The sequence below is a fragment of the Denticeps clupeoides genome, chromosome 11 (genome assembly GCF_900700375.1).
Source record: "Denticeps clupeoides chromosome 11, fDenClu1.1, whole genome shotgun sequence".
Classification (NCBI taxonomy): Eukaryota; Metazoa; Chordata; class Actinopteri; order Clupeiformes; family Denticipitidae; genus Denticeps; species Denticeps clupeoides.
In genome coordinates this window covers 3809701-3837267 of record NC_041717.1, presented here as the reverse complement: position 1 = coordinate 3837267, position 27567 = coordinate 3809701, and the positions used below count along the sequence as shown (strand labels likewise).

At 41.7% G+C, this 27567-nt stretch overlaps 3 protein-coding genes and 6 long non-coding RNA genes across 9 annotated transcripts; all 9 read left to right on the top strand.

The window, feature by feature from the left end:
* The first annotated feature begins 3185 nt into the window (after positions 1 to 3185).
* On the top strand, positions 3186 to 3962 carry LOC114800039 (uncharacterized). Its single transcript, XR_003751317.1, has 3 exons — positions 3186 to 3218; positions 3307 to 3492; positions 3604 to 3962. It is a non-coding gene; the product is annotated as an uncharacterized LOC114800039 (long non-coding RNA).
* A 5303-nt stretch (positions 3963 to 9265) lies between these two features.
* LOC114800040 (uncharacterized) lies at positions 9266 to 9624 on the top strand. The gene is made up of 3 exons (XR_003751318.1): positions 9266 to 9307; positions 9419 to 9474; positions 9551 to 9624. It is a non-coding gene; the product is annotated as an uncharacterized LOC114800040 (long non-coding RNA).
* A 342-nt stretch (positions 9625 to 9966) lies between these two features.
* On the top strand, positions 9967 to 10511 carry LOC114800041 (uncharacterized). The gene is made up of 3 exons (XR_003751319.1): positions 9967 to 10023; positions 10202 to 10264; positions 10480 to 10511. It is a non-coding gene; the product is annotated as an uncharacterized LOC114800041 (long non-coding RNA).
* Positions 10512 to 11293: 782 nt separating this feature from the next.
* On the top strand, positions 11294 to 12249 carry LOC114800037 (uncharacterized). The gene is made up of 3 exons (XR_003751315.1): positions 11294 to 11384; positions 11622 to 11740; positions 12212 to 12249. It is a non-coding gene; the product is annotated as an uncharacterized LOC114800037 (long non-coding RNA).
* A 1289-nt stretch (positions 12250 to 13538) lies between these two features.
* Positions 13539 to 14496, top strand: LOC114800034 (calmodulin-regulated spectrin-associated protein 1-B-like). Its single transcript, XM_028997095.1, has 3 exons — positions 13539 to 13641; positions 13742 to 13860; positions 13966 to 14496. Exons 1-3 carry the CDS (start codon positions 13626 to 13628, stop codon positions 14110 to 14112), a joined length of 282 nt encoding a protein of 93 aa, XP_028852928.1. The 5' UTR covers positions 13539 to 13625; the 3' UTR covers positions 14113 to 14496.
* A 2153-nt stretch (positions 14497 to 16649) lies between these two features.
* On the top strand, positions 16650 to 17867 carry LOC114800031 (insulin-like growth factor-binding protein complex acid labile subunit). The gene is made up of 4 exons (XM_028997091.1): positions 16650 to 16670; positions 16762 to 16857; positions 17193 to 17726; positions 17816 to 17867. The coding sequence occupies exons 1-4, from the start codon at positions 16655 to 16657 to the stop codon at positions 17854 to 17856; spliced, it is 687 nt and encodes a 228-aa protein (XP_028852924.1). The 5' UTR covers positions 16650 to 16654; the 3' UTR covers positions 17857 to 17867.
* A 4773-nt stretch (positions 17868 to 22640) lies between these two features.
* LOC114800038 (uncharacterized) lies at positions 22641 to 23297 on the top strand. The gene is made up of 3 exons (XR_003751316.1): positions 22641 to 22753; positions 22931 to 22985; positions 23256 to 23297. It is a non-coding gene; the product is annotated as an uncharacterized LOC114800038 (long non-coding RNA).
* Positions 23298 to 23740: 443 nt separating this feature from the next.
* On the top strand, positions 23741 to 25758 carry LOC114800029 (mitogen-activated protein kinase kinase kinase kinase 1-like). Its single transcript, XM_028997089.1, has 9 exons — positions 23741 to 23783; positions 23895 to 23950; positions 24027 to 24117; positions 24211 to 24280; positions 24366 to 24497; positions 24676 to 24738; positions 24951 to 25032; positions 25116 to 25307; positions 25397 to 25758. The coding sequence occupies exons 1-9, from the start codon at positions 23744 to 23746 to the stop codon at positions 25700 to 25702; spliced, it is 1032 nt and encodes a 343-aa protein (XP_028852922.1). The 5' UTR covers positions 23741 to 23743; the 3' UTR covers positions 25703 to 25758.
* Positions 25759 to 25779: 21 nt separating this feature from the next.
* LOC114800036 (uncharacterized) lies at positions 25780 to 26930 on the top strand. Its single transcript, XR_003751314.1, has 3 exons — positions 25780 to 25850; positions 26086 to 26204; positions 26676 to 26930. It is a non-coding gene; the product is annotated as an uncharacterized LOC114800036 (long non-coding RNA).
* The last annotated feature ends 637 nt before the right edge of the window (positions 26931 to 27567 follow it).

Genomic DNA, 27567 nt, shown 5'->3' with positions numbered 1-27567 from the left:
TAAGGGTTTGTTTATTGATGCAAACTGGTGCAGCATGTGGTGGTGATGAAGAAGGTGATTATTTTAATATTTTTTTTATTGTAAATGTGGTATATTTCTTGGTACTTGAAGTATTTATTGGTTTTGGCACTGGTGTCTCCATCTTCGTCTCTTCTGCCGCAGCCCACCCTCTCGTCTTCAAGGCTTTGTCGAATGTCCCTGGTTTGTTTTTGTTGAAACAGAGGGCTTGTGTCTTTTCTGGACTACACTGAGCCTGCAGGGCCTGGACTCACCTTCTGCTCTTGGTCCTCAGATCAAGTCAAAATCTTCTCCAAACTTGTCAGAAACAAATCAAAAAGTATTGCCAACTTGCCTCACTGTCTCCCCAAACGTGCTGCTCAGATATGTCTGCTGCGTCTTTGGGGCGAGCCTCAGACGTCCGTGCGCTGGCCTTCACTCGTCATGGTACTTGACTATTGTCATCTTCATGGAACGCTTTAAGAAGCTCATCAGCCGTTAGAGCAGCTGTAGAGAACTGATGGTCCTGTTGACAATATGCTCTGTTACCCATGTCTGTCTTTCTCTCTGTCACTTTCTTTCTTTTTATGATTTCCTTCCTACTCTTCACGAATCGGATGTTACTGCTAATCTTGTTTCTCCACTGGTCACTTTGTCCTGTGAAGTGGTCAACTTCATCCCCCATTGTCCTCGTGCTGTACCAAGCAGTTGCAAGCAGAAGACGCCTGCTCTCTTAAACTCTCTCTCCCTTCCACCCTCATCCCTGCAAAGAGCAGCGTGCTCTGTTTCAAAGAGGTGGTCGCTGTAAGCCATTTGAATGACAGTATTTAATATATACATGAATGGAAAACATATTTGCAATTGTTGTTGTAATTATTTTACAGATGACAACATTGCTGGAAAAAAGGGGGTAAACTGCCACTTCATCCTCCTTCCTCCTTTTTCTGTGTTCCATTTTATCCTTTTTTTTTTTTTTTTTTTTTTTTTTTTTTTTTTTTTTAAAGCACTCAGTTAAAGCAACACTCTGGCCTCCAGATCAAATTGAAGTGTTGCACAAGCACTTTACTCACTGACATAAGTGACTTCAGACTGCTGAGTTGAGCAAAGGGCTCCCTGAACCAGGCTTGTCGAGAACGCTCATGAAGTATCTGAAATTTAGCTGAAATATTAAGCACCTCGATTGTAAGAGATGTTGTGAAGGTTTGGTTTAAATCGCTCTCTCTTCCCATGCTCATGGGCCTGCACAAAACCTACGTGGCTTATAGAAAAACAGACGAAGCGAAGGCTTGTCAGTTCTTCGTTAAAACGCAAGGTCCAATTTGATTCAGAAACACGTTTAATTAAAACCAAACACTAAAAAAGCGGCAACACTGACAAGGGCCAAGAAAGATGGCCCTGGAGATCGACTACAACTACTGGTTCCAAATGAAGCTTTTGAAAACTTGATTTCTAATGATTTGCTGCATTCTTGTGTACTTAATTGCAGTTTTTTGTATTTTAGGTGTTTTATATTCACTAAAAGATTGTATTGGTATTGATCACAATTTTTTAATACTGTACTTTCCATGCTTGGTCATACTACTATTTCTTTACCATACCACTTATTTATTTTAACAAGAGGCACTGAAATTCAATAAATATGTCGTCAAACCCAATATTCATTCCTTCCTTTTTTTTTTTTTTTTTTTTTTTTTTGTTCTGCCACTCATATTTATTTGCAGCTTCATGTCGTCAGCTACGCTGAACAGAGTCTCTGAGCAGAGAAGACTGTTCATCGTATGTTGTCAGCAATGAAGACCATTATTGCAGCGGTGTGCGGGGTCTGATCCGTGACCCAGATATGAAATTCCACCCAGCAAGAGACCATTTTGACAGAATCTAAGCGCAATCTTAAGTATTAGTCAGTGCTGGACCTGTTTTCTTTCAGGATGAGCAGGAAGAGGTGGTTCTAACTCCAGGTGGGCTTGTGTTAAACCGTCCCTGCCTTTATCATCCAACTGTGACACCACAAGTTCAACATCTCTGTAGTGACCTCTGTATCCCTGGTAAAGCCGCAGCAGACCAAACCTGTATCTTGGTAACTGGTCGACTCTTAGCTCCTGTCCCTCTGGAACTATTCACATGCCGCTGCAGATATGGACACCATGTGGGGTGAGACTTTACCATGCTTTATCACATTTCTAGGTGCCAGGTTAATTTGATAGACAGTAGATATAAATATCATTTAAATTGTATTCTCCCAGTTGCCCTTGTTCTCCTGGTGTGGGGCTGCATAGATGTGGTACATTCCGAGTGTCAGCTGCTGACCGTTGACTTTGTCTGTACAAAGGTTCCATCAAGTAGTTCCTGTCAAAAGATATTTGGAATCTGACACTTAAACATTTCAAACACAATGCCGATACAGCGTACCAGTCAATATGTAAGTGGGGAATTACAAGATCGCTCTATTCAACACAAGCGCTTTTCAAATTTGATCATAAATGACGGCATTTAAAAAAAAAAGAAATCTGTAAATGTCTTTTTAGTATCAGCAAACACCCCCCCCCCTCCCCAACACGCGTGATTCATAAATATTGGCCAACATAAGTATATATACAATGTTTGACCAGAGAATACAATGTTTGATCAGACTAATATATATTTCTCATGGACACACTGAATAACTGACTTAACTAATTTCATTACAGGCTTTCCTGTTGGGATGACCTCTGTTGTCCTTTTCATGAACAATGTGGGTCACCTCAACTCCACAGTGTTCAACAGCGACTCTCTATCATCGGTGACTAGCCTCACATTGACCAACAATGGGATCACCGACTTGTCCCCCAGAGCCCTTCATGCCTTCCAGCAGCTCATAAACCTAAAGTTGGATGGAAATCACTTGGCAAAAATAAACCACACATGGTTCAGCCACCCTGAAAATTACAAAATATCACTTTGTACAACAACAGTATAGAGGCTGTAGATCAGGCAGATCTGTCCAACTTCACAGGCCTAATCAGTCTTAATTTGTCTCGTAACCACATTCACACCATTTCTCGAGGAAGCTTCAGTGCTCTCCACAAATTAGCCCATTTAGACCTTTCAGTCAACCGCCTGATGCATCTGAATCCAATGGCCCTGAACCACTTAAAGTTCACCAAGGTACGCCTAGATGGAAATCCTTGGGACTGTTCCTGTGGAAGGTTTGCTCTTTGGGGAGTTTGTTGTCTTCTTGAAAGGTGAACTTATCATTATTTATACTGATCCACATTAAGGAATGAACCCAAAACACTGAACACTCTAAAATGCATGAAATGATTTATGCAGGTTTACAGAACGCCTCTTGTCTGGAGAACGAGACCGCAGTAACCTGCTCGACTCCAGCTGTGCTTAGGGGACGTCCAGTCTGGAACATCTCATGTCTGCAACTTGATGTCTTTGTGCCAAGCACCACACCACACACACCAGTTGTGGGGTTAACTATTGGATACCCAGGACTTATTTTTCTCATCGGTGAGTAAAGATTTATGACTTCAATATATATATTTCACTTTATACGTCTAAGAGGGTGATTGAAATGTTGATGGTACCATATTAAGGCAAATGACAGTAACTTGTCCCCAGTGGCTCTCTGTGCCCTGGTGTGTGGCGTCTGTGTCCTTTCAGCTCTTTATTGTAGAAAATATCTGAAGAAACAAGTGAATCCCTGCTGTGGTTCACCAATACATGCTGTAGAATCCCAAGTAACAGACTGCCATCACATGGATTCAGTCAAGTTGACCCAAAGCAACAGAATAAGAGACCGGTCTAAATCTGCAGGCCCAGTGCTCTCCAGAACAGAATTCCTCAGTCAGAACTATGATAAGTCAGGAAATCCACACAAAGATCACAGAGAAACTGAAGCAAGACTGCACAGCTTATCACCAGATGATAAAAGTAGGACTGAGAAGGAGAAGAATGAAAATGCACTCCAGAAAAAAATACCTCAAAATGAAATTGCAGAAGAAAAAGAAAGTATGTTTGAACGAAGGTTGAACAGGGACACCGCAGTTCTCCAGAGGACATGGAAAACTTGCCCTACCTCACTATTGATACAAAAACGGCTATGAAAAACGTAGAATCTAAAAGCACCATTGTTGCCATGATGGAAGTGGTCTGGCACCTCGGAAGTCTGTTCGTAGAGTTGCGACCTGGCCAGTCTTAATTAAAAGAACAAAGTTCAGACAGTAAGGACGTGATTAGATTCATTTTCTTGCCAAAGTTTAACACTGATGTGATTGCTGGCTGTAAAGACAACTGTCCTCCTGGGAACATCACAGCAGATCCTCAAGTCTCTGTTACAGCTTTGCCATCAAATGCTCTGTCCTCGAGAGAAGACGATCGAGTTATAGTAGCTGAGAGGGGTTTCAGACCCGGCTTTCAGCAGGATCCACTCCTCCCAGTAGACTACAATGTAGATTCAGACCACGGCCAGTTTATCTTTGAACAGTGAAGCAGCTTGAAGTTTCACAGGATCATCCTGAGCCTGATGATAGATCGAGACTGAGGACAGGAGTGTCAAGGAAAAGAGGGTCTATAACAGAAGGATGTGGGTCAAGAACTCAAACAAACCAAGAAGAAAGGGCAAGAGCCCAAACAGAGACCCCCCTGCAAGAGGGCGGAGCAAATGGGCGATGCAGCGGCTCAGGCTCACTGGCTCCCCCTACAGGTGGCTCCCGATCCCCTGGAGATGACAATCTGCTGCTGGACAACGAGTATGCGTTTATTGATCTCCTCCACGAGGTGGTGGAGAACCAGGGCCGGTGGACCAGAGAACGGTGGAAGCAAACTCACACAAACAAGCAGAGGACAAAGCGATAAAACATAGCACAAAAATGCAGTATATTCACACACAGCTGATGATTGACATAATGCCTGAGACTGACATAAATTAAATATTATATTTAGAATATTATCATTCTTACATCAGGAAGTGCAAAGACTTCATATATGATACAATATTTCTCAAAAAGTGTAAAATTTCTGATCACTCTGCAATACATGCTAGGTATGTCTTACCTATTAAGTCAAGTACTACTAATTAATGATTTGCAGATAAATGTCAACTTATTATCTATTTTCTGATCAGGGTACATAACTGAACTAAGAAAAAGTGGCTCCTGGTGACTGCTGCTCGTCAGTTATCAGACGCACTCTGACTCTGGATAAAAAAATTAAAGCAAAAAGCAATGTCTGTGTTTTATGTCACTTGTTTTCACCCATATCTACTTCACACGTGCACGTTTTTCACTATGGGTGGTAGTAGCCTAGTAGGTAACACACTCGCCTATGAACCAGAAGACCCAGGTTCAAACCCCACTTCCCACCATCGTGTCCCTGAGCAAGACACTTAACCTTGAGTGTCTCCAGGGGGGGGGGGCTGTCCCTGTAACTACTGATTGTAAGTCGCTCTGGATAAGGGCGCCTGATAAATGCTGTAAATGTAAATGTTTTTTGATTACTCTTTTGTGTCATCAAGGATCTGCTCCCTCACAACTGGGAACATGCAGCCCACAGGTTCAGTCTGCACTGTCTACCCTTTAAACACAGTGAAAATCTGCAGAGGTTTGTGTACTACAGCATCCAACGATCCAATAGAGTCCACACGCTCTCTGAAAATGCCATGGAAAAGCAAGCTCAAAGCACTTAATACAGTCTGTTATCTTCCACAAAATGTGTTGGTTTTTGTCAGCCTCCTCATTATATTGCCATATCCCTATCCTGTAGCCTTTGTTAAGCTCTGGAATGATATTCACATTGTCGAACATTGCAAGACGCATAACATTTTCCATGTGGCTCTAAATGTTTTCATGCTTTCTAAGGTAAAAATAGGATGTGTGGAAATAGTATCGACTCTGGCCCAAAACTTTTTTTTAATTGTAAAACTGACCTGGTAACTTTGCTCAGCACATAAATCTATGATTTACATGGACATTCCATGTAAAATAAATCCTACTGTAGTCTCCTGAGCAGTATTTAAGGTGGAACAGACAATTCGAATAAGGAGCGTCGTTGTGTACTCTAAATTCTATCACACCCACATATGTGGGACGTGAGCATGAGGTCCTCTGTAGTGCTGCTGGGCTGAAGTCTAACACCTATCGAAAGGGGAAGGGGACGGGCTGCTTCCAAATAAAGCACATTTCATTCCTAATATTGAAAATCCAAGTTCATTATGTCATAATGAACTTTTCCTGGGTTCTGCGAAATCGCAGAAAAAAAACTAAAACAAACAGAATCTGTGCAGTAAAGTGTCTTCTAAAGTGTGGGCCCTGCCTAGGGCACCAAACAGCCAAGGACACTGGATAAAATTAGACATTACAGCCACAATAAACCAACATACTTTAGAATCAAAAGTAAAATTATTTGAAGGCAAATACTTTATACTTGAAGTTGATCTTTATTGTCATTTCAGCTGCATACATGACAGTACATAGTGAAACAAAACAATGTTTCTCCAGAACCTGGTGCTACATGTCACATTTAAACAACGTTACATTTACATTTAAAGCTTTTGGCAGAACGCCCTTATCCAGAGCGACTTACAACGTGCTTTCATGTTACCATCGATGAAGCGATCAATTCTGGTTCACTAGGACCCCAACTATGAATACAATCTTTTTATTCACTCGGTTGTACATAAGACAGACAACAAGAAGGGGCCAAGACAGAGAAGAGTCTAGATGAATGTCTTCCTTTTACCTTCAGAGATGGAGGGACCAGGTGAGCAGTACTGGAGGCTCGGAGTATACGAGGTGCAGTGTGAGGTGTAATAAGGGCTGTGAGGTAGGATGGTGCTACTCCATGTTTGGCTTTGTAGGCCAGCATCAGTATTTTGAACCTGATGCGTGCAGCTACTGGGAGCCAGTGGAGGGGAACGTAGCAGAGGGGCGGTGTGGAGAACTTGGGAAGGTTGAAGATCAGTTGTGCTGCTGCATTTTGTATTAGTTGTAGAGGTCAGATGGTATATAGAGGTAGACCAGCTAGAAGGGTGTTACAGTAATCCAGTCGTGAGATTACTAAGGACTGAACCAGTATCTGGGTGGCCTGGGTTGACAGATAAGGGTGGATTCGTCTGATGTTACATCCAGTCCAGAGTAAAAAGTCCCTAAGTGTTCCGGTGTCTGATGGCATGTGGGATGAATGTCTTGCTCAGGGACACAGTGGTAGTAAGTGGGATTTGAATCTGGGTCTTCTCGTTCATAGGCGAGTGTGTTACCTACTCGGGTGTTATGTTTACCTACTCGGGTGTTAACACATCCTCTAACCTCTGACTCTTTCCTGACCACTAACTCTCTCCTCTCCTCACTTTGCCTTTCTACGGATCATCTCTGTCCTAACCAAAAATCTTCTATGCAAATTCTCCACTAACCTCACCTCTGCTAAAACTGCTTTCTACATAGCAAAGTTGGAAGCCTCACACATTGTTTGGAGCACTTCACAACTGTTATAACCTCAGATTTAAAAAAAAAAAGGTTCTTATTCTCAACATTATTTTTAAAGTAGGAAATGTGTCTGGTCAATAACATGAAAAGTTGGGAGTGTATATATATATATTACATGTATAATTTAAATATCCATTAATCTGAGTGTCTTTAAACACATTTCTTTCACTGTGTTATAAAACATAATTTTATTTTGGCATAAAATAAATTATTTGTGTGTGTTTGATTTATTTGAAACTGTGAAATTGTCCTTCCACGGTTACACACTGATTGGTTATTGTGTTTAAACGTTAAAGATGAGAGGAATTTACTGTTTATTACACTAATAAAAATTGTGTTTTCTTCTCATACATTATTACTAATATCAAAGGGAACTTTTACTTATTACATTAAAATTCAGAACAATAGGAAAAGCACTCATGTAAATAACAATATCCCTATTTTATTGCGAGTAGTGTATATATATATCCGTCATGACCCCAGCGCCTGGTTTTATTCATCGACTGTCATAATAAAACTGTGTCAGCAGAGGGCGCTAAAGCACAAGTTCTAATTTGACGGTTAAGTAAAAAGTGGACTGAAGATGCTAAATGGACCAAATTATTTGATTAAAAACAACACCGCCAACATGACATGACAGGTTACCATGACTACTGTACACAAAACACAGAGTCCTGTATTCAGTGCCTCAAAACACAGAGACTCGGTTCGTCTTGGAGTTGGCGTTTTTGTCGACTTTACTGCGAAAGAGAAGGACGCTGGAGCGACATAGTCATCGCGGCTACTGTGGCATGCACCAGACGAGGTGAGAATTAATTTACACTTGAATCCTGTTTTATTTTACTACAAAAAGGGGGAGTCGCTAGTTAGCAATGCTACAACTAACTAACTAGCCACACAGACATTGGACTCTCGCTCGACATAACCTGTGTGTGTAAATATGAAGGTTTTGCTCACTTTTCTTCTTCTCTTTACCTCAGAGCAGAACGGAACACCACCGACCGCCAGAGGGCGTCAGCGGAGCAGCACCAGCAGGTCAGTCTGTTCATGGCTTCATGATCATATTTTATTCTGCGGACTTGAACAAAGTTTTTTGGGCTGCTTATGAATGTTAAAAGGTTCGCACCAGTGGAATTTACAATCAGCACAAATTTCACCAAACATATGGAGAGATTGGGGCATGGGAGACATTGTGAAATCCTCTAATTGACCATCTTGCAAGCTTTAGAAATGTGCTTGTTTTGCATGTCCCACATTGTTAAAAATCAGAGATGTTAAAGCTGTCACTGTACTATTTTTCTACAGCCAGCAGTTGAAGCAGCTCTGCAGCGGAGGGAGAAGATGAACCACCAACAACATGGAAATTCTTCAGATCCTGGGGACAGGATCATTTGGCAGAGTGTGGAAGGTAATTTAAAGTAGTGCAATATGTAGTGTGTGTGTTATGTGTGCAGTGTGTGTTTAAGATGGTATGTGATCTTTATTTACTTTACTTTTTATTTTGGCAGGTTAAGAATAAAGAGACACAGGAGCTTTTAGCTGTGAAAGATGATTCGGGTTTCCAGGAAAGAACCCAGAACGGCGCTTGCAAGAGACCCCACATTCTGGAGCGATGCCATCATCCCAATATTGTGGGATTCAAAGACAGCTTCATAGTGTAAGCAAAATACAAAGGGAGGGGAGGGAGAGAAATGGGTGAAGTGGATGGAGAAATGTAACGAGTGATGTAGGTGGCTGGTTTACATCCTGAAGATAAATGAAATCATTGTTTGTTATTATAGAAACAAGATCTCCTGTGATCTGCATGGAGTACTGCAAGGGCTCCATCAAACATCTTTACAAAGGTACTGCAGCACTTATGTGCATATGATGTGTGTTAACATGACTGTGGAGTTTTCATTGTGTGATATACTGGCCTACTCATCCTGATTACTGCTTATTGTTTGTACTGACAGAAGCTGGTGCCTTTAGTGACCACCAAATAGCATTTGTGTGCAGAGAGACACTGAAGGTAAAGTGCACATGAACACTCGCACTCAACAGACATTCATCTGGTTTTCAGTGTTGATTAACAGTGTGTGTTTCAGGGACTCGCTTATCTGCACCAAATGAAGGTGATCCACAGCGACGTGAAAGGCGACAACATCATGGTTGGCAGGCAGGTGCAATAAAAAATTGGTGAGTATTGCCCTGGTCCTCCAATTCCAATGATCCTGACAGAGAGAAGAACTTATGTAAAGTGAGTGTAATGTTCTCTCATTTCTTTCTAACAGGTGACTTGGGATCAGGAATCAACTTCAGCGACATGGACAGAAGAAGAAATGTCTCTGGTACTCCCCACTGGTGAGTCCTCCTGAGAGGAAGGAACTACTGAGTGTGTTGGTCTCTTTTCCAGACCTCGTGTGTTTATATTGTTTGTGATTGTATAGGATGGCCCCGGAGGTGATTGTCGCCGTGACCAAAGGACCCTTCAACTGTCTCTGTGACATCTGGTCACTGGCATCACTGCTATTGAAATGGCAGAAAAGAAACCTCCCAATACCGATATGAAGGTCGACAGGTAAAATCAAGCCCTTAACCCACCCCACACACATGTGCGCGTATTCTATCTTCTTAACTCACATAACACACAATGAGTAACACTTGCATTCAAGTCACACATTCACATTAACACAAGTGTCACGTGAAAAAAGTCCCTGTCGGTGGCTCATTTCATGTTCATGTGTTTTTCCTTAAAGGCTTTTTGCAGAAATATCATCTGAACACTTTAAGCCACCAACACTAAAGGCCGAAAAATATAGGTGAGGTTTGGTCCATCATGAACCCTGTTGATCATTAGTGATAGAATTCCTGCTCCTACAAAATGGGCTCTTTATTTATTTTCCTTTACAGCTCATGTTCAAATTTAACTGAGAGTCTGAATATCGACCTCTTTGGTCAGCAAAGAGGCCAAAAAGAGGCTCGTTGTGTCTACATGTATGTATGTGTAAGATAACATTGACTTTTCTCTCATCAGGTCCGAGATGTTCGCCAGCTTTCTTAAAGCCTGCCTGAAGAAGAAGCTCAGAACAGACCCAGTGCAGAGGAACTGCTCTCAGTAAGATTTCCCTCATGTGATCACAGCAGCACAGTCTGAGTGTAACAGTGACGATATTCCTCACGTTTTTCTGTGTCTGTGCAGCACACATTTGTGGCTCAGTCACACTTATCCTGCAGTCTCCTGCTGGAGCTGCTTGATTGGCTGAAGCAGGACCCCCACCCACCGGCCTCCCTAGAAGTCGATCGGCCAGAAAACCAGCCCCCAGACCAGAAGGAGGAGGAGGGCAAGGACTGCAGCCGCCCACAGGACAGCAGAAACGATGTCAACTTGGAGGTAAAGACAGTGTTGTGTCCCTGTCCCTAACTCTTTCTGCTGGTGATTATTTGGAGCAGGACTGACTCTATTTCTTGGTGTGTTTTGCAGGATGCCCTCCAGAGATGCTGAGGCCTGGAATCGTTTCAGATGTGGACCTGGACAGTCCTTCACGGTTGGAGTCTCCTCAGCAGCAGGAACCACAAGTCACCCCAAAAGAAGGACAAGAAGATTCTGCGAGACAGCTGCCCTGCTCCAGTGACCCTCCAGCACAACATGAAGAACTGGTTTACAGGCCACCTTGCGCAGTGCCGCTGAGCGTCCACGCCGCCGGCCACCGCTTCCGCAAGCGCCTGACACGTTTATTAAATTATATTCCAAAATTGTTCCGCCGCCTCTCTTGTTACCAGAATAACTAACGATGCTTCTTATGTTTACAGAGGAGACAGAAAAATTAGCATGAAAATATGTAATGTAAATATGATCATTTTTTGTGTTTTTTTTTTCTAGCAGCTGTGACGTCAACCAGAAGTTCAACTTAAAATCTTCACCTGATAAAACCATCACTGGTGAGAATATTTTACGTGTAACATAAAAATACATTCAGCAAGGAATAAACCTCAAACTCTTACACACATTCAGTAATCCGGTAGCCTCATGGTGGCGCTGCTGGATAAGATGAAGGAGGAGGAGAGGCAGCTTGGGACTGAGAGACACTCAGCAGGACAACATGGGGTTTCATTTGGTTCTTAGTAGGAATTAATACAGTGTTCATAGTAATAGTGTTTTCTGTCATCATTTCCAAGAAAAGCAGGCAGACAGTCATTCCCGAGGACCAGGAGGAGGAGGAGAGGCAGATTGGGACTGAGAGCCACTCACCAGAACAACATGGGGTGGCATTTGGCCTGCTGACTAAAACTAACAGGTAAATTTCCCGTCATGTCCCTCCCCAAACTCTTTCTGCCGTGATGTTTCCCCTACAAAACAAACGTATATTGCTGTACGCTAGAATTTTTATTGCAATAAATTGGCAAATATATTTCAATATATGAGAAACTTCCCCATATATTTGCAATGCCGGTTTCAATATATAATCTCATTTAATGTTGTACATTTTTCAGTATATATAATAATATCTTAAATAGTATAACAATGTATTTATTCAATATATGAAAACAGCAATAATTGCAGTATTTTGCAGTAATTGCATATATCCTGTTTCATACATTTATATATTGCTTACATATAAAATATATTATTATAGAATATATCAACATATTACTTTGTACAATTCACAGTATATGAATACACACGAAATTGATTGTCACATAATATTTTGAGAAATATAGTTTTGTTGCGGAGGGGTTCTGATTTTATTTCTGGCTGTGTGTTGCAGGATGTACCCAGAAACCCCTACACCTCTGTTTACTCGGTGCCGCCCCAACACTGGCACAAGTCAGCACTCCAGCAGTGGACAAAGAATACCTCTGCTCTGTTTGCACTGTCTAACGTTTGCAAATAATTGTAAAGTGTTTCTTATTAATCTTTTAATTTCATTGTATTTAAATTATATTTTATTATAAGTATATTTTTGCTGTATATTCAATCGATCTTATCAACACTGTATATAGTTCTGTATTGAATTTCCCTTTCTGACAATTATTTCACATTTTTTTCAGTGTTATTACCCACATAATGTAATTTGAAATTGTGTAATAAATTGTTCTTCCACTGTTACATACTGACTGGTTATTGTGTATAAATGTGGCTCTGTTAAGATAAGATAAGATAAGATAAGATAAGATAAGATAAGATGATCCTTTATTAGTCCAATTTACATTGTCATGGCAGGAAGTGGACAGTACAAGCAGCAACAGACAACAGCACGGACTGTATAATATAAATGTTCACTGTACAAACAAGCAATAAATAGTCCTAGAATAGTATAAAACAGTGAATGTGAGTGGTAAAAATATGTGGTGTATATACATTTATTTTTTGCAAGATGTTACATATGTACAAAGTAGGTAGATACAGAAGAATTGCAGTTAAGAGAAGTGGAGATGTGTACTGGTTGTGTAGGTAGATATAGACATATTGCAGTTAAGAGAAGTGGAGATGGTGTACTGGTTGTGTAGGTAGATATAGACATATTGCAGTTAAGAGAAGTGGAGATGGTGTACTGGTTGTGTAGGTAGATATAGGACATATTGCAGTTAAGAGAAGTGGAGATGGTTGTACTGGTTGTGTAGGTAGATATAGACATATTGCAGTTAAGAGAAGTGGAGATGGTGTACTGGTTGTTGTAGGTAGATATAGACATATTGCAGTTAAGAGAAGTGGAGATGGTGTACTGGATGTGTGTTTGTGTGGTCAGCTGTTGTAGAGCCTGACAGCAGTTGGCAGGAAAGGACTTCTGAATCTCTCCATCCCACATCGTTGGTGCCACAGCTTGCCACTGAAGAAGCTGCTCAGTCCTGTCAGGGTCTCCTGCATGGGGTGGGAGATGTTGCCCAGCAGGGATGATAGCTTAGCCACCATTCACCTGTCAATACCACCTCCACTGGGTCCAGAGGGCATCCTAGAACAGAGCTGGCCTCTTTCTGTCCCCAGCAGAGATGCTACCTCCCCAGCAGACCACACCATAAAAGATGGCTGAGGCCACAACAGAGTCATAAAAGAGTCTTCAAGAGTGAGCTCTTCACCCCAAAAGACCTGAGTCTTTCCCTGGCCTTAGCCGCAACTCCAGCCGGACAACTGAGAGGGACTGGGACAATGGCTCAACTGCGTCTTCCATAACTTCCACCTCCATGGCTGAATATACTGGTAAAAGCTCAATCAAAGGCTCCTCACTCGTAACGACTGATGGTGGTTTTTTTTTTTTTTTTTTATTAATGCGTGCACCCTGCCCACTTTCTCTCTTTAGGTCCAAAACTTTTCAAGGAACCAAGTGCAAAATCAAACAAGCCAATCATTCACAATGCCATCTCTCATTGCTGTTTGGCTGGGAAAGTAAATGAAGCTCAGAAAAACTCAATCCTCGAGGTGAGTTGTCACTTGCATCCCACTTGCACCCACCATTAAAGCGTTAGTTTTCAATTAAATGCTGCTTAACGCATTTGTCACAGAAGGTGTTGTTTTTCTCTGTAGGAGCTAGAAAAGTGTGAATCAAACCACCTTATGATCCTGTTCCGTGATGGTGGCTGTCAGTTCCGAGCTCTCTACTCCTACTTCCCTGACACGGAAGAGATCCAGAAGTTGACAGGCACCGGGCCCAAGAACATCAGCAAAAAATGATTGACAAGCTGTACAAGTACAGCTCAGACCGCAAGCAGTTCACAGTCATCCCTGCCAAAACGGTGTCTGTCAGCGTGGATGCCCTCACCATCCACAACCACCTGTGGCAGGTCAAGAGACCGGCTGGGCCCAAGAAGAATATGAGTGGGAAATGAGTTGAGAGGAGATGAAGGATGTTTGGACCTGTGCCCTGCAAAAAACTATTTTGAACAAAAACAAATTCTAAAAAGTGGTGTGAGCTGGACTGACTCTTTGGTTGCTTGAGTGAATGGACCTCCTGGCTCTTGATCTGATGAATCATTAAGGGTTTGTTTATTGATGCAAACTGGTGCAGCATGTGGTGGTGATGAAGAAGGTGATTATTTTAATATTTTTTTTATTGTAAATGTGTATATTTCTTGGTACTTGAAGTATTTATTGGTTTTGGCACTGGTGTCTCCATCTTCGTCTCTTCTGCCGCAGCCCACCCTCTCGTCTTCAAGGCTTTGTCGAATGTCCTGGTTTATTTTTGTTGAAACAGAGGGCTTGTGTCTTTTCTGGACTACACTGAGCCTGCAGGGCCTGGACTCACCTTCTGCTCTTGGTCCTCAGATCAAGTCAAAATCTTCTCCAAGGGTGGAAGTAGCCTAGTGGGTAACACACTCGCCTATGAACCAGAAGACCCGGGTTCGAATCCCACTTACTACCATTGTGTCCCTGAGCAAGACACTTAACCCTAAATTGCTCCAGGGAGACTGTCCCTGTAATACTGATTGTAAGTCGCTCTGGATAAGGGCGTCTGATAAATGCTGTAAATGTAAATGTTGTCAGAAACAAATCAAAAGTATTGCCAACTTGCCTCACTGTCTCCCCAAACGTGCTGCTCAGATATGTCTGCTGCGTCTTTGGGGCGAGCCTCAGACGTCCGTACGCTGGCCTTCACACGTCATGGTACTTGACTATTGTCATCTTCATGGAACGCTTTAAGAAGCTCATCAGCCGTAGAGGCAGCTGTAGAGAACTGATGGTCCTGTTGACAATATGCTCTGTTACCCATGTCTGTCTTTCTCTCTGTCACTTTCTTTCTTTTTATGATTTCCTTCCTACTCCTTCACGAATCGGATGTTACTGCTAATCTTGTTTCTCCACTGGGCACTTTGTCCTGTGAAGTGGTCAACTTCATCCCCCATTGTCCTCGTGCTGTACCAAGCAGTGCAAGCAGAAGACGCCTGCTCTCTTAAACTCTCCTCTCCCTTCCACCCTCATCCCTGCAAAGAGCAGCGTGCTCTGTTTCAAAGAGTGTGTCGCTGTAAGCCATTTGAATGACAGTATTTAATATATACATGAATGGAAAACATATTTGCAATTGTTGTGTAATTATTTTACAGATGACAACATTGCTGGAAAAAAGGGGTAAACTGCCACTTCATCCTCCTTCCTTTCTTCCTTCTTTTTCTGTGTTCCATTTTATCCTTTTTTTTTTTTTTTTTTTTAAAGCACTCAGTTAAAGCACTGACATAAGTGACTTCAGACTGCTGAGTTGAGCAAAGGGCTCCCTGAACCAGGCTTGTCGAGAACGCTCATGAAGTATCTGAAATTTAGCTGAAATATTAAGCACCTCGATTGTAAGAGATGTTGTGAAGGTTTGGTTTAAATCAGCTCTCTCTTCCCATGCTCATGGGCCTGCACAAAACCTACGTGGCTTATAGAAAACAGACGAAGCGAAGGCTTGTCAGTTCTTCGTTAAAACGCAAGGTCCAATTTGATTCAGAAACACGTTTAATAAAACCAAACACTAAAAAGCGGCAACACTGACAAGGGCCAAGAAAGATGGCCCTGGAGATCGACTACAACGACTGGTTCCAAATGAAGCTTTTGAAAACTTGATTTCTAATGATTTGCTGCATTCTTGTGTACTTAATTGCAGTTTTTTTGTATTTTAGGTGTTTTATATTCACTAAAAGATTGTATTGGTATTGATCACAATTTTTAATACTGTACTTTCCATGCTTGGTCATACTACTATTTCTTTACCATACCACTTATTTATTTTAACAAGAGGCACTGAAATTCAATAAATATGTCGTCAAACCCATATTCATTCCTTCCTTTTTTTTTTTTTTTTGGTCTGCCACTCATATTTATTTGCAGCTTCATGTCGTCAGCTACGCTGAACAGAGTCTCTGAGCAGAGAAGACTGTTCATCGTATGTTGTCAGCAATGAAGACCATTATTGCAGCGGTGTGCGGGGTCTGATCCGTGACCCAGATATGAAATTCCACCCAGCAAGAGACCATTTTGACAGAATCTAAGCGCAATCTTAAGTATTAGTCAGTGCTGGACCTGTTGTCTTTCAGGATGAGCAGGAAGAGGTGGTTCTAACTCCAGGTGGGCTTGTGTTAAACCGTCCCTGCCTTTATCATCCAACTGTAACACCACAAGTTCAACATCTCTGTAGTGACCTCTGTATCCCTGGTAAAGCCGCAGCAGACAAACCTGTATCTTGGTACTGTCGACTCTTAGCTCCTGTCCCTCTGGAAACTATTCACATGCCGCTGCAGATATGGACACCATGTGGGGTGAGACTTTACCTGCTTTATCACATTTCTAGGTGCCAGGTTAATTTGATAGACAGTAGATATAAATATCATTTAAATTGTATTCTCCCAGTTGCCCTTGTTCTCCTGATGTGGGGCTGCATAGATGTGGTACATTCCGAGTGTCAGCTGCTGACCGTTGACTTTGTCTGTACAAAGGTTCCATCAAGTAAGTTCCTGTCAAAAGATATTTGGAATCTGACACTTAAACATTTCAAACACAATGCCGATACAGCGTACCAGTCAATATGTAAGTGGGAATTACAAGATCGCTCTATTCGACTTTCAATTTGATCATAAATGACGGCATTTTAAAAAAAAAGAAATCTGTAAATGTGTTTTTAGTATCAGCAAATACCCCCCCCCCCAACACGCGTGATTCATAAATATTGGCCAACATAAGTATATATACAATGTTTGACCAGAGAATACAGTGTTTGAACAGACTAATATATATTTCTCATGGACCACACTGAATAACTGACTTAACTAATTTCATTACAGGCTTTCCTGTTGGGATGACCTCTGTTGTCCTTTTCATGAACAATGTGGGTCACCTCAACTCCACAGTGTTCAACAGCGACTCTCTATCATCGGTGACTAGCCTCACATTGACCAACAATGGGATCACCGACATGTCCCCCAGAGCCCTTCATGCCTTCCAGCAGCTCATAAACCTAAAGTTGGATGGAAACCACTTGGCAAAAATAAACCACACATGGTTCAGCCACCCCGAAAAATTACAAAATATCACTTTGTACAACAACAGTATAGAGGCTGTAGATCAGGCAGATCTGTCCAACTTCACAGGCCTAATCAGTCTTAATTTGTCTCGTAACCACATTCACACCATTTCTCGAGGAAGCTTCAGCGCTCTCCACAAATTAGCCCATTTAGACCTTTCAGTCAACCGCCTGATGCATCTGAATCCAATGGCCCTGAACCACTTAAAGTTCACCAAGGTACGCCTAGATGGAAATCCTTGGGACTGTTCCTGTGGAAGGTTGCTCTTTGGGGAGTTTGTTGTCTTCTTGAAAGGTGAACTTATTATTATTTATACTGATCCACATTAAGGAATGAACCCAAAACACTGAACACTCTAAAATGCATGAAATGATTTATGAAAGTTTACAGAACGCCTCTTGTCTGGAGAACGAGACCGCAGTAACCTGCTCGACTCAGCTGTGCTTAGGGGACGTCCAGTCTGGAACATCTCATGTCTGCAACTTGATGTCTTTGTGCCAAGCACCACACCACACACACCAGTTGTGGGTTAACTATTGGATACCCAGGACTTATTTTTCTCATCGGTGAGTAAAGATTTATGACTTCAATATATATATTTCACTTTATACGTCTAAGAGGTGATTGAAATGTTGATGGTACCGTATTAAGGCAAAATGAACAGTAACTTGTCCCCAGTGGCTCTCTGTGCCCTGGTGTGTGGCGTCTGTGTCCTTTCAGCTCTTTATTGTAGAAAATATCTGAAGAAACAAGTGAATCCCTGCCGTGGTCCACCAATACATGCTGTAGAATCCCAAGTAACAGACTGCCATCACATGGATTCAGTCAAGTTGAACCCAAAGCAACAGAATAAGAGACCGGTCTAATCTGCAGGCCCAGTGCTCTCCAGAACAGAATTCCTCAGTCAGAACTATGATAAGTCAGGAAATCCACACAAAGATCACAGAGAAACTGAAGCAGACTGCACAGCTTATCACCAGATGATAAAAGTAGGACTGAGAAGGAGAAGAATGAAAATGCACTCCAGAAAAAAATACCTCAAGATGAAATTGCAGAAGAAAAAGAAAGTATGTTTGAACGAAGGTTGGAACAGGGACACCGCAGTTCTCCAGAGGACATGGAAAACTTGCCCTACCCCACTATTGATACAAAAACGGCTATGAAAAACAGTAGAATCTAAAAAGCATCATCGTTGCCCATGATGGAAGTGGTCTGGCACCTCGGAAAGTCTGTTCGTAGAGTTGCGACCTGGCCAGTCTTAATAAAAGAACAAAGTTCAGACAGTAGGACGTGATTAGATTCATTTTCTTGCCAAAGTTTAACACTGATGTGATTGCTGGCTGTAAAGACAACTGTCCTCCTGGGAACATCACAGCAGATCCTCAAGTCTCTGTTACAGCTTTGCCATCAATGCTCTGTCCTCGAGAGAAGACAATCGAGTTATAGTAGCTGAGAGGGGTTTCAGACCCGGCTTTCAGCAGGATCCACTCCTCCAAGTAGACTACAATGTAGATTCAGACCACGGCCAGTTTATCTTTGAGTGAAGCAGCTTGAAGTTTCACAGGATCATCCTGAGCCTGATGATAGACCGAGACTGAGGACAGGAGTGTCAAGGAAAAGAGGGTCTATAACAGAAGGATGTGGGTCAAGAACTCAAACAAACCAAGAAGAAAGGGCAAGAGCCCAAACAGACACCCCCCTGCAAGAGGGCGGAGCAAACGGGCGATGCAGCGGCTCAGGCTCACTGGCTCCCCCTAACAGGTGGCTCCCGATCCCCTGGAGATGACAATCTGCTGCTGGACAACGAGTATGCGTTTATTGATCTCCTCCACGAGGTGGTGGAGAACCAGGGCCGGTGGACCAGAGAACGGTGGAAGCAAACTCACACAAACAAGCAGAGGACAAAGCGATAAAACATAGCACAAAAATGCAGTATATTCACACACAGCTGATGATTGACATAATGCCTGAGACTGACATAAATTAAATATTATATTTAGAATATTATCATTCTTACATCAGGAAGTGCAAAGACTTCATATATGATACAATATTTCTCAAAAAGTGTAAAATTTCTGATCACTCTGCAATACATGCTAGGTATGTCTTACCTATTAAGTCAAGTACTACTAATTAATGATTTGCAGATAAATGTCAACTTATTATCTATTTTCTGATCAGGGTACATAACTGAACTAAGAAAAAGTGGCTCCTGGTGACTGCTGCTCGTCAGTTATCAGACGCACTCTGACTCTGGATAAAAAAATTAAAGCAAAAAACAATGTCTGTGTTTTATGTCACTTGTTTTCACCCATATCTACTTCACACGTGCACGTTTTTCACTATGGGTGGTAGTAGCCTAGTAGGTAACACACTCGCCTATGAACCAGAAGACCCAGGTTCAAACCCCACTTCCCACCATCGTGTCCCTGAGCAAGACACTTAACCTTGAGTGTCTCCAGGGGGGGGGCTGTCCCTGTAACTACTGATTGTAAGTCGCTCTGGATAAGGGCGCCTGATAAATGCTGTAAATGTAAATGTTTTTTGATTACTCTTTTGTGTCATCAAGGATCTGCTCCCTCACAACTGGGAACATGCAGCCCACAGGTTCAGTCTGCACTGTCTACCCTTTAAACACAGTGAAAATCTGCAGAGGTTTGTGTACTACAGCATCCAACGATCCAATAGAGTCCACACGCTCTCTGAAAATGCCATGGAAAAGCAAGCTCAAAGGCACCACAGAACTTAATACAGTCTGTTATCTTCCACAAAATGTGTTGGTTTTTGTCAGCCTCCTCATTATATTGCCATATCCCTGTCCTGTAGCCTTTGTTAAGCTCTGGAATGATATTCACATTGTCGAACATTGCAAGACGCATAACATTTTCCATGTGGCTCTAAATGTTTTCATGCTTTCTAAGGTAAAAATAGGATGTGTGGAAATAGTATCGACTCTGGCCCAAAACTTTTTTTTAATTGTAAAACTGACCTGGTAACTTTGCTCAGCACATAAATCTATGATTTACATGGAAATGTCCATGTAAATCATTCCTACTGTAGTCTCCTGAGCAGTATTTAAGGTGGAACAGACCAATTCGAATAAGGAGCGTCGTTGTGTACTCTAAATTCTAATCACACCCACATATGTGGGACGTGAGCATGAGGTCCTCTGTAGTGCTGCTGGGCTGAAGTCTAACACCTATCGAAAGGGGAAGGGGACGGGCTGCTTCCAAATAAAGCACATTTCATTCCTAATATTGAAAATCCAAGTTCATTATGTCCATAATGAACTTTTCCTGGGTTCTGCGAAATCGCAGAAAAAAAAAACTAAAACAAACAGAATCTGTGCAGTAAAGTGTCTTCTAAAGTGTGGGCCCTGCCTAGGGCACCAAACAGCCAAGGACACTGGATAAAATTAGACATTACAGCCACAATAAACCAACATACTTTAGAATCAAAAGTAAATTATTTGAAGGCAAATACTTTATACTTGAAGTTGATCTTTATTGTCATTTCAGCTTGCATACATGACAGTACATAGTGAAACAAAACAATGTTTCTCCAGAACCTGGTGCTACATGTCACATTTAAACAACGTTACATTTACATTTAAAGCTTTTGGCAGACGCCCTTATCCAGAGCGACTTACAACGTGCTTTCATGTTACCATCGATGAAGCGATCAATTCTGGTTCACTAGGACCCCAACTATGAATACAATCTTTTTATTCACTCGGTTGTACATAAGACAGACAACAAGAAGGGGCCAAGACAGAGAAGAGTCTAGATGAATGTCTTCCTTTTACCTTCAGAGATGGAGGGACCAGGTGAGCAGTACTGGAGGCTCGGAGTATACGAGGTGCAGTGTGAGGTGTAATAAGGGCTGTGAGGTAGGATGGTGCTACTCCATGTTGGCTTTGTAGGCCAGCATCAGTATTTTGAACCTGATGCGTGCAGCTACTGGGAGCCAGTGGAGGGAACGTAGCAGAGGGGCGGTGTGGGAGAACTTGGAAGGGTGAAGATCAGTTGTGCTGCTGCATTTTGTATTAGTTGTAGAGGTCAGATGGTATATAGAGGTAGACCAGCTAGAAGGGTGTTACAGTAATCCAGTCGTGAGATTACTAAGGACTGAACCAGTATCTGGGTGGCCTGGGTTGACAGATAAGGGTGGATTCGTCTGATGTTACATCCAGTCCAGAGTAAAAAGTCCCTAAGTGTTCCGGTGTCTGATGGCATGTGGGATGAATGTCTTGCTCAGGGACACAGTGGTAGTAAGTGGGATTTGAATCTGGGTCTTCTCGTTCATAGGCGAGTGTGTTACGTACTCGGGTGTTAACACATCCTCTAACCTCTGACTCTTTCCTGACCACTAACTCTCTCCTCTCCTCACTTTGCCTTTCTACAGATCATCTCTGTCCAAACCAAAAATCTTCTATGCAAATTCTCCACTAACCTCACCTCTGCTGCTTTCTACATAGCAAAGTTGGAAGCCTCACACATTGTTTGGAGCACTTCACAACTGTTATAACCTCAGATTAAAAAAAAAAAAGGTTCTTATTCTTCAACATTATTTTTAAAGTAGGAAATGTGTCTGGTCATAACATGAAAGTTGGGAGTGTATATATATATATATTACATGTTTAATTTAAATATCCATTAATCTGAGTGTCTTAAACACATTTCTTTCACTGTGTTATAAAACATAATTTTATTTGGCATAAAATAAATTATTTGTGTGTGTTTGATTATTTTGAAACTGTGAAATTGTCCTTCCACGGTTACACACTGATTGGTTATTGTGTTTAAACGTTAAAGATGAGGGGAATTTACTGTTTATTACACTAATAAAAATTGTGTTTCTTCTCATACATTATTACTAATATCAAAGGGAACTTTTACTTATTACATTAAAATTCAGAACAAATAGGAAAAGCACTCATGTAAATAACAATATCCCTATTTTATTGCGAGTAGTGTATATATATATCCGTCATGACCCCAGCGCCTGGTTTTATTCATCGACTGTCATGATAAACTGTGTCAGCAGAGGGCGCTAAAGCACAAGTTCTAATTTGACGGTTAAGTAAAAGTGGACTGAAGATGCTAAATGGACAAAATTATTTGATTAAAAACAACACCGCCAACATGACATGACAGGTTACCATGACTACTGTACACAAAACACAGAGGTCCTGTATTCAGTGCCTCAAACACAGAGACTCGGTTCGTCTTGGAGTTTGGCGTTTTGTCGACTTTACTGCGAAAGAGAAGGACGCTGGAGCGACATAGTCATCGCGGCTACTGTGCGATGCACCAGACGAGGTGAGAATTAAATTTACACTTGAATCCTGTTTTATTTTACTACAAAAAGGGGGAGTCGCTAGTTAGCAATGCTACAACTAACTAACTAGCCACACAGACATTGGACTCTCGCTCGACATAACCTGTGTGTGTAAAATATGAAGGTTTTGCTCACTTTTCTTCTTCTCTTTACCTCAGAGCAGAACGGAACACCACCGACCGCCAGAGGGCGTCAGCGGAGCAGCACCAGCAGGTCAGTCTGTTCATGGCTCATGATCATATTTTATTCTGCGGACTTGAACAAAGTTTTTGGGCTGCTTATGAATGTTAAAAGGTTCGCACCAGTGGAATTTACAATCAGCACAAATTTCACCAAACATATGGAGAGATTGGGGGCATGGGAGACATTGTGAAATCCTCTAAGTGACCATCTGCAAAGCTTTAGAAATGTGCTTGTTTTGCATGTCCACACATTGTTAAAAATCAGAGATGTTAAAGCTGTCACTGTACTATTTTTCTACAGCCAGCAGTTGAAGCAGCTCTGCAGCGGAGGGAGAAGATGACCCACCAACAACATGGAAATTCTTCAGATCCTGGGGACAGGATCATTTGGCAGAGTGTGAAGGTAATTTAAAGTAGTGCAATATGTGTGTGGTGTGGTGGATTGTGCAGTGTGTGTTATAAGATGGTATGTGATCTTTATTACTTTACTTTTATTTTGCAGGTTAAGAATAAAGAACACAGAGCTTTAGCTGTGAAGATGATTCGGGTTCCAGGAAAGAACCCAGAACGGCGCTTGCAAGAGACCCACATTCTGGAGCGATGCCATCATCCCAATATTGTGGGATTCAAATACAGCTTCATAGTGTAAAGCAAAATACAAAGGGAGGGAGGGAGAGAAATGGGTGAAGTGATGGAGAATGTAACGAGTGATGTAGGTGGCTGGTTTACATCTGAAGATAAATGAAATCATTGTTTTGTTATTATAGAAACAATCTCCTGTGGATCTGCATGGAGTACTGCGAGGGTTCCATCAAACATCTTTACAAAGGGACTGCAGCACTTATGTGCATATGATGTGTGTTAACATGACTGTGGAGTTTTCATTGTGTGATCTACTGGCCTACTCATCCTGATTACTGCTTATTGTTTGTACTGACAGAAGCTGGTGCCTTTAGTGACCACCAAATAGCATTTGTGTGCAGAGAGACACTGAAGGTAAGTGCACATGAACACTCGCACTCAACAGACATTCATCTGGTTTTCAGTGTTTGATTAACAGTGTGTGTTTCAGGGACTCGCTTATCTGCACCAAATGAAGGTGATCCACAGCGACGTGAAAGGCGACAACATCATGGTTGGCAGGCAGGGTGCAATAAAAATTGGTGAGTATTGCCCTGGTCCTCCAATTCCAATGATCCTGACAGAGAGAAGAACTTATGTAAAGTGAGTGTAATGTTCTCTCATTTCTTTCACAGGTGACTTGGGATCAGGAATCAACTTCAGCGACATGGACAGAAGAAGAAATGTCTCTGGTACTCCCCACTGGTGAGTCCTCCTGAGAGGAAGGAACTACTGAGTGTGTTGGTCTCTTTTCCAGACCTCGTGTGTTTATATGTTTGTGATTGTATAGGATGGCCCCGGAGGTGATTGTCGCCGTGACCAAAGGACCCTTCAACTGTCTCTGTGACATCTGGTCACTGGGCATCACTGCTATTGAAATGGCAGAAAAGAAACCTCCCAATACCGATATGAAGGTCGACAGGTAAAATCAAGCCCTTAACCCACCCCACACACATGTGCGCGTATTCTATCTTCTTAACTCACATAACACACACTGAGTAACACTTGCATTCAAGTCACACATTCACATTAACACAAGTGTCACGTGAAAAAAGTCCCTGTCGGTGGCTCATTTCATGTTCATGTGTTTTTCCTTAAAGGCTTTTTGCAGAAATATCATCTGAACACTTTAAGCCACCAACACTAAAGGCCGAAAAATATAGGTGAGTTTGTCCATCATGAACCCTGTTGATCATTAGTGATAGAATTCCTGCTCCTACAAAATGGGCTCTTTATTTATTTTCCTTTACAGCTCATGTTCAAATTTAACTGAGAGTCTGAATATCGACCTCTTTGGTCAGCAAAGAGGCCAAAAGAGGCTCGTTGTGTCTACATGTATGTATGTGTAAGATAACATTGACTTTTCTCTCATCAGGTCCGAGATGTTCGCCAGCTTTCTTAAAGCCTGCCTGAAGAAGAAAGCTCAGAACAGACCCAGTGCAGAGGAACTGCTCTCAGTAAGATTTCCCTCATGTGATCACAGCAGCACAGTCTGAGTGTAACAGTGACGATATTCCTCACATTTTCTGTGTCTGTGCAGCACACATTTGTGGCTCAGTCACACTTATCCTGCAGTCTCCTGCTGGAGCTGCTTGATTGGCTGAAGCAGGACCCCCACCCACCGGCCTCCCTAGAAGTCGATCGGCCAGAAAACCAGCCCCCAGACCAGAAGGAGGAGGAGGGCAAGGACTGCAGCCGCCCACAGGACAACAGAAACGATGTCAACTTGGAGGTAAAGACAGTGTTGTGTCCCTGTCCCTAACTCTTTCTGCTGTGATTATTTGGAGCAGGACTGACTCTATTTCTTGGTGTGTTTTGCAGGATGCCTCCAGAGATGCTGAGCCTGGAATCGTTTCAGATGTGGACCTGGACAGTCCTTCACGGTTGGAGTCTCCTCAGCAGCAGGAACCACAAGTCACCCCAAAAGAAGGACAAGAAGATTCTGCGAGACAGCTGCCCTGCTCCAGTGACCCTCCAGCACAACATGAAGAACTGGTTTACAGGCCACCTTGCGCAGTGCCGGCTGAGCGTCCACGCCGCCGCCACCGCTTCCGCAAGCGCCTGACACGTTTATTAAATTATATTCCAAAATTGTTCCGCCGCCTCTCTTGTTACCAGAATAACTAACGATGCTTCTTATGTTTACAGAGGAGACAGAAAAATTAGCATGAAAATATGTAAATGTAAATATGATCATTTTTGTGTTTTTTTTCTAGCAGCTGTGACGTCAACCAGAAGTTCAACTTAAAATCTTCACCTGATAAAACCATCACTGGTGAGAATATTTTACGTGTAACATAAAAATACATTCAGCAAGGAATAAACCTCAAACTCTTACACACATTCAGTAATCCGTAGCCTCATGGTGGCGCTGCTGGATAAGATGAAGGAGGAGAGAGGCAGCTTGGGACTGAGAGACACTCAGCAGGACAACATGGGGTTTCATTTGGTTCTTAGTAGGAATTAATACAGTGTTCATAGTAATAGTGTTTTCTGTCATCATTTCCAAGAAAAGCAGGCAGACAGTCATTCCCGAGGACCAGGAGGAGGAGGAGAGGCAGATTGGGACTGAGAGCCACTCACCAGAACAACATGGGGTGGCATTTGGCCTGCTGACTAAAACTAACAGGTAAATTTCCCGTCATGTCCCTCCCCAAACTCTTTCTGCCGTGATGTTTCCCCTACAAAACAAACGTATATTGCTGTACGCTAGAATTTTTATTGCAATAAATTGGCAAATATATTTCAATATATGAGAAACTTCCCCATATATTTGCAATGCCGTTTTCAATATATAATCTCATTTAATGTTGTACATTTTTCAGTATATATAATAATATCTTAAATAGTATAACAATGTATTTATTCAATATATGAAAACAGCAATAATTGCAGTATTTTGCAGTAATTGCATATATCCTGTTTCATACATTTATATATTGCTTACATATAAAATATATTATTATAGAATATATCAACATATTACTTTGTACAATTCACAGTATATGAATACACACGAAATTGATTGTCACATAATATTTTGAGAAATATAGTTTTGTTGCGGAGGGGTTCTGATTTTATTTCTGGCTGTGTGTTGCAGGATGTACCCAGAAACCCCTACACCTCTGTTTACTCGGTGCGCCCCAACACTGGCACAAGTCAGCACTCCAGCAGTGGACAAAGAATACCTCTGCTCTGTTTGCACTGTCTAACGTTTGCAAATAATTGTAAAGTGTTCTTATTAATCTTTTAATTTCATTGTATTTAAATGTATATTTTATTTATAAGTATATTTTTGCTGTATATTCAATCGATCTTATCAACACTGTATATAGTTCTGTATTGAATTTCCCTTTCTGACAATTATTTCACACATTTTTTTCAGTGTTATTACCCACATAATGTAATTTGAAATTGTGTAATAAATTGTTCTTCCACTGTTACATACTGACTGGTTATTGTGTATAAATGTGGCTCTGTTAAGATAAGATAAGATAAGATAAGATAAGATAAGATGATCCTTTATTAGTCCAATTTACATTGTCATGGCAGGAAGTGGACAGTACAAGCAGCAACAGACAACAGCACGGACTGTATAATATAAATGTTCACTGTACAAACAAGCAAATAAATAGTCCTAGAATAGTATAAAACAGTGAATGTGAGTGGTAAAAATATGTGTGTATATACATTTATTTTTTGCAAGATGTTACATATGTACAAAGTAGGTAGATACAGAAGAATTGCAGTTAAGAGAAGTGGAGATGGTGTACTGGTTGTGTAGGTAGATATAGACATATTGCAGTTAAGAGAAGTGGAGATGGTGTACTGGTTGTGTAGGTAGATATAGACATATTGCAGTTAAGAGAAGTGGAGATGGTGTACTGGTTGTGTAGGTAGATATAGACATATTGCAGTTAAGAGAAGTGGAGATGGTGTACTGGTTGTGTAGGTAGATATAGACATATTGCAGTTAAGAGAAGTGGAGATGG

What these genes read in the sequence shown, in the direction of transcription:
- LOC114800031 (XM_028997091.1), top strand. An exon ending in CTGTACAAAGGTTCCATCAA is followed by an intron (nt 16,858 to 17,192) that starts GTAAGTTCCTGT and finishes ATTTCATTACAG; the next exon opens with GCTTTCCTGTTGGGATGACC. An exon ending in GTTTGTTGTCTTCTTGAAAG is followed by an intron (nt 17,727 to 17,815) that starts GTGAACTTATTA and finishes GATTTATGAAAG; the next exon opens with TTTACAGAACGCCTCTTGTC.
- LOC114800029 (XM_028997089.1), top strand. Translation starts at nt 23,744, where the DNA reads ATGGAGTACTGCGAGGGTTCCATCAAACATCTTTACAAAG. An exon ending in GTCTCTGGTACTCCCCACTG is followed by an intron (nt 24,281 to 24,365) that starts GTGAGTCCTCCT and finishes GTGATTGTATAG; the next exon opens with GATGGCCCCGGAGGTGATTG. An exon ending in GAAACGATGTCAACTTGGAG is followed by an intron (nt 25,308 to 25,396) that starts GTAAAGACAGTG and finishes TGTGTTTTGCAG; the next exon opens with GATGCCTCCAGAGATGCTGA.
- LOC114800034 (XM_028997095.1), top strand. An exon ending in AGAAAAACTCAATCCTCGAG is followed by an intron (nt 13,861 to 13,965) that starts GTGAGTTGTCAC and finishes TTTTCTCTGTAG; the next exon opens with GAGCTAGAAAAGTGTGAATC.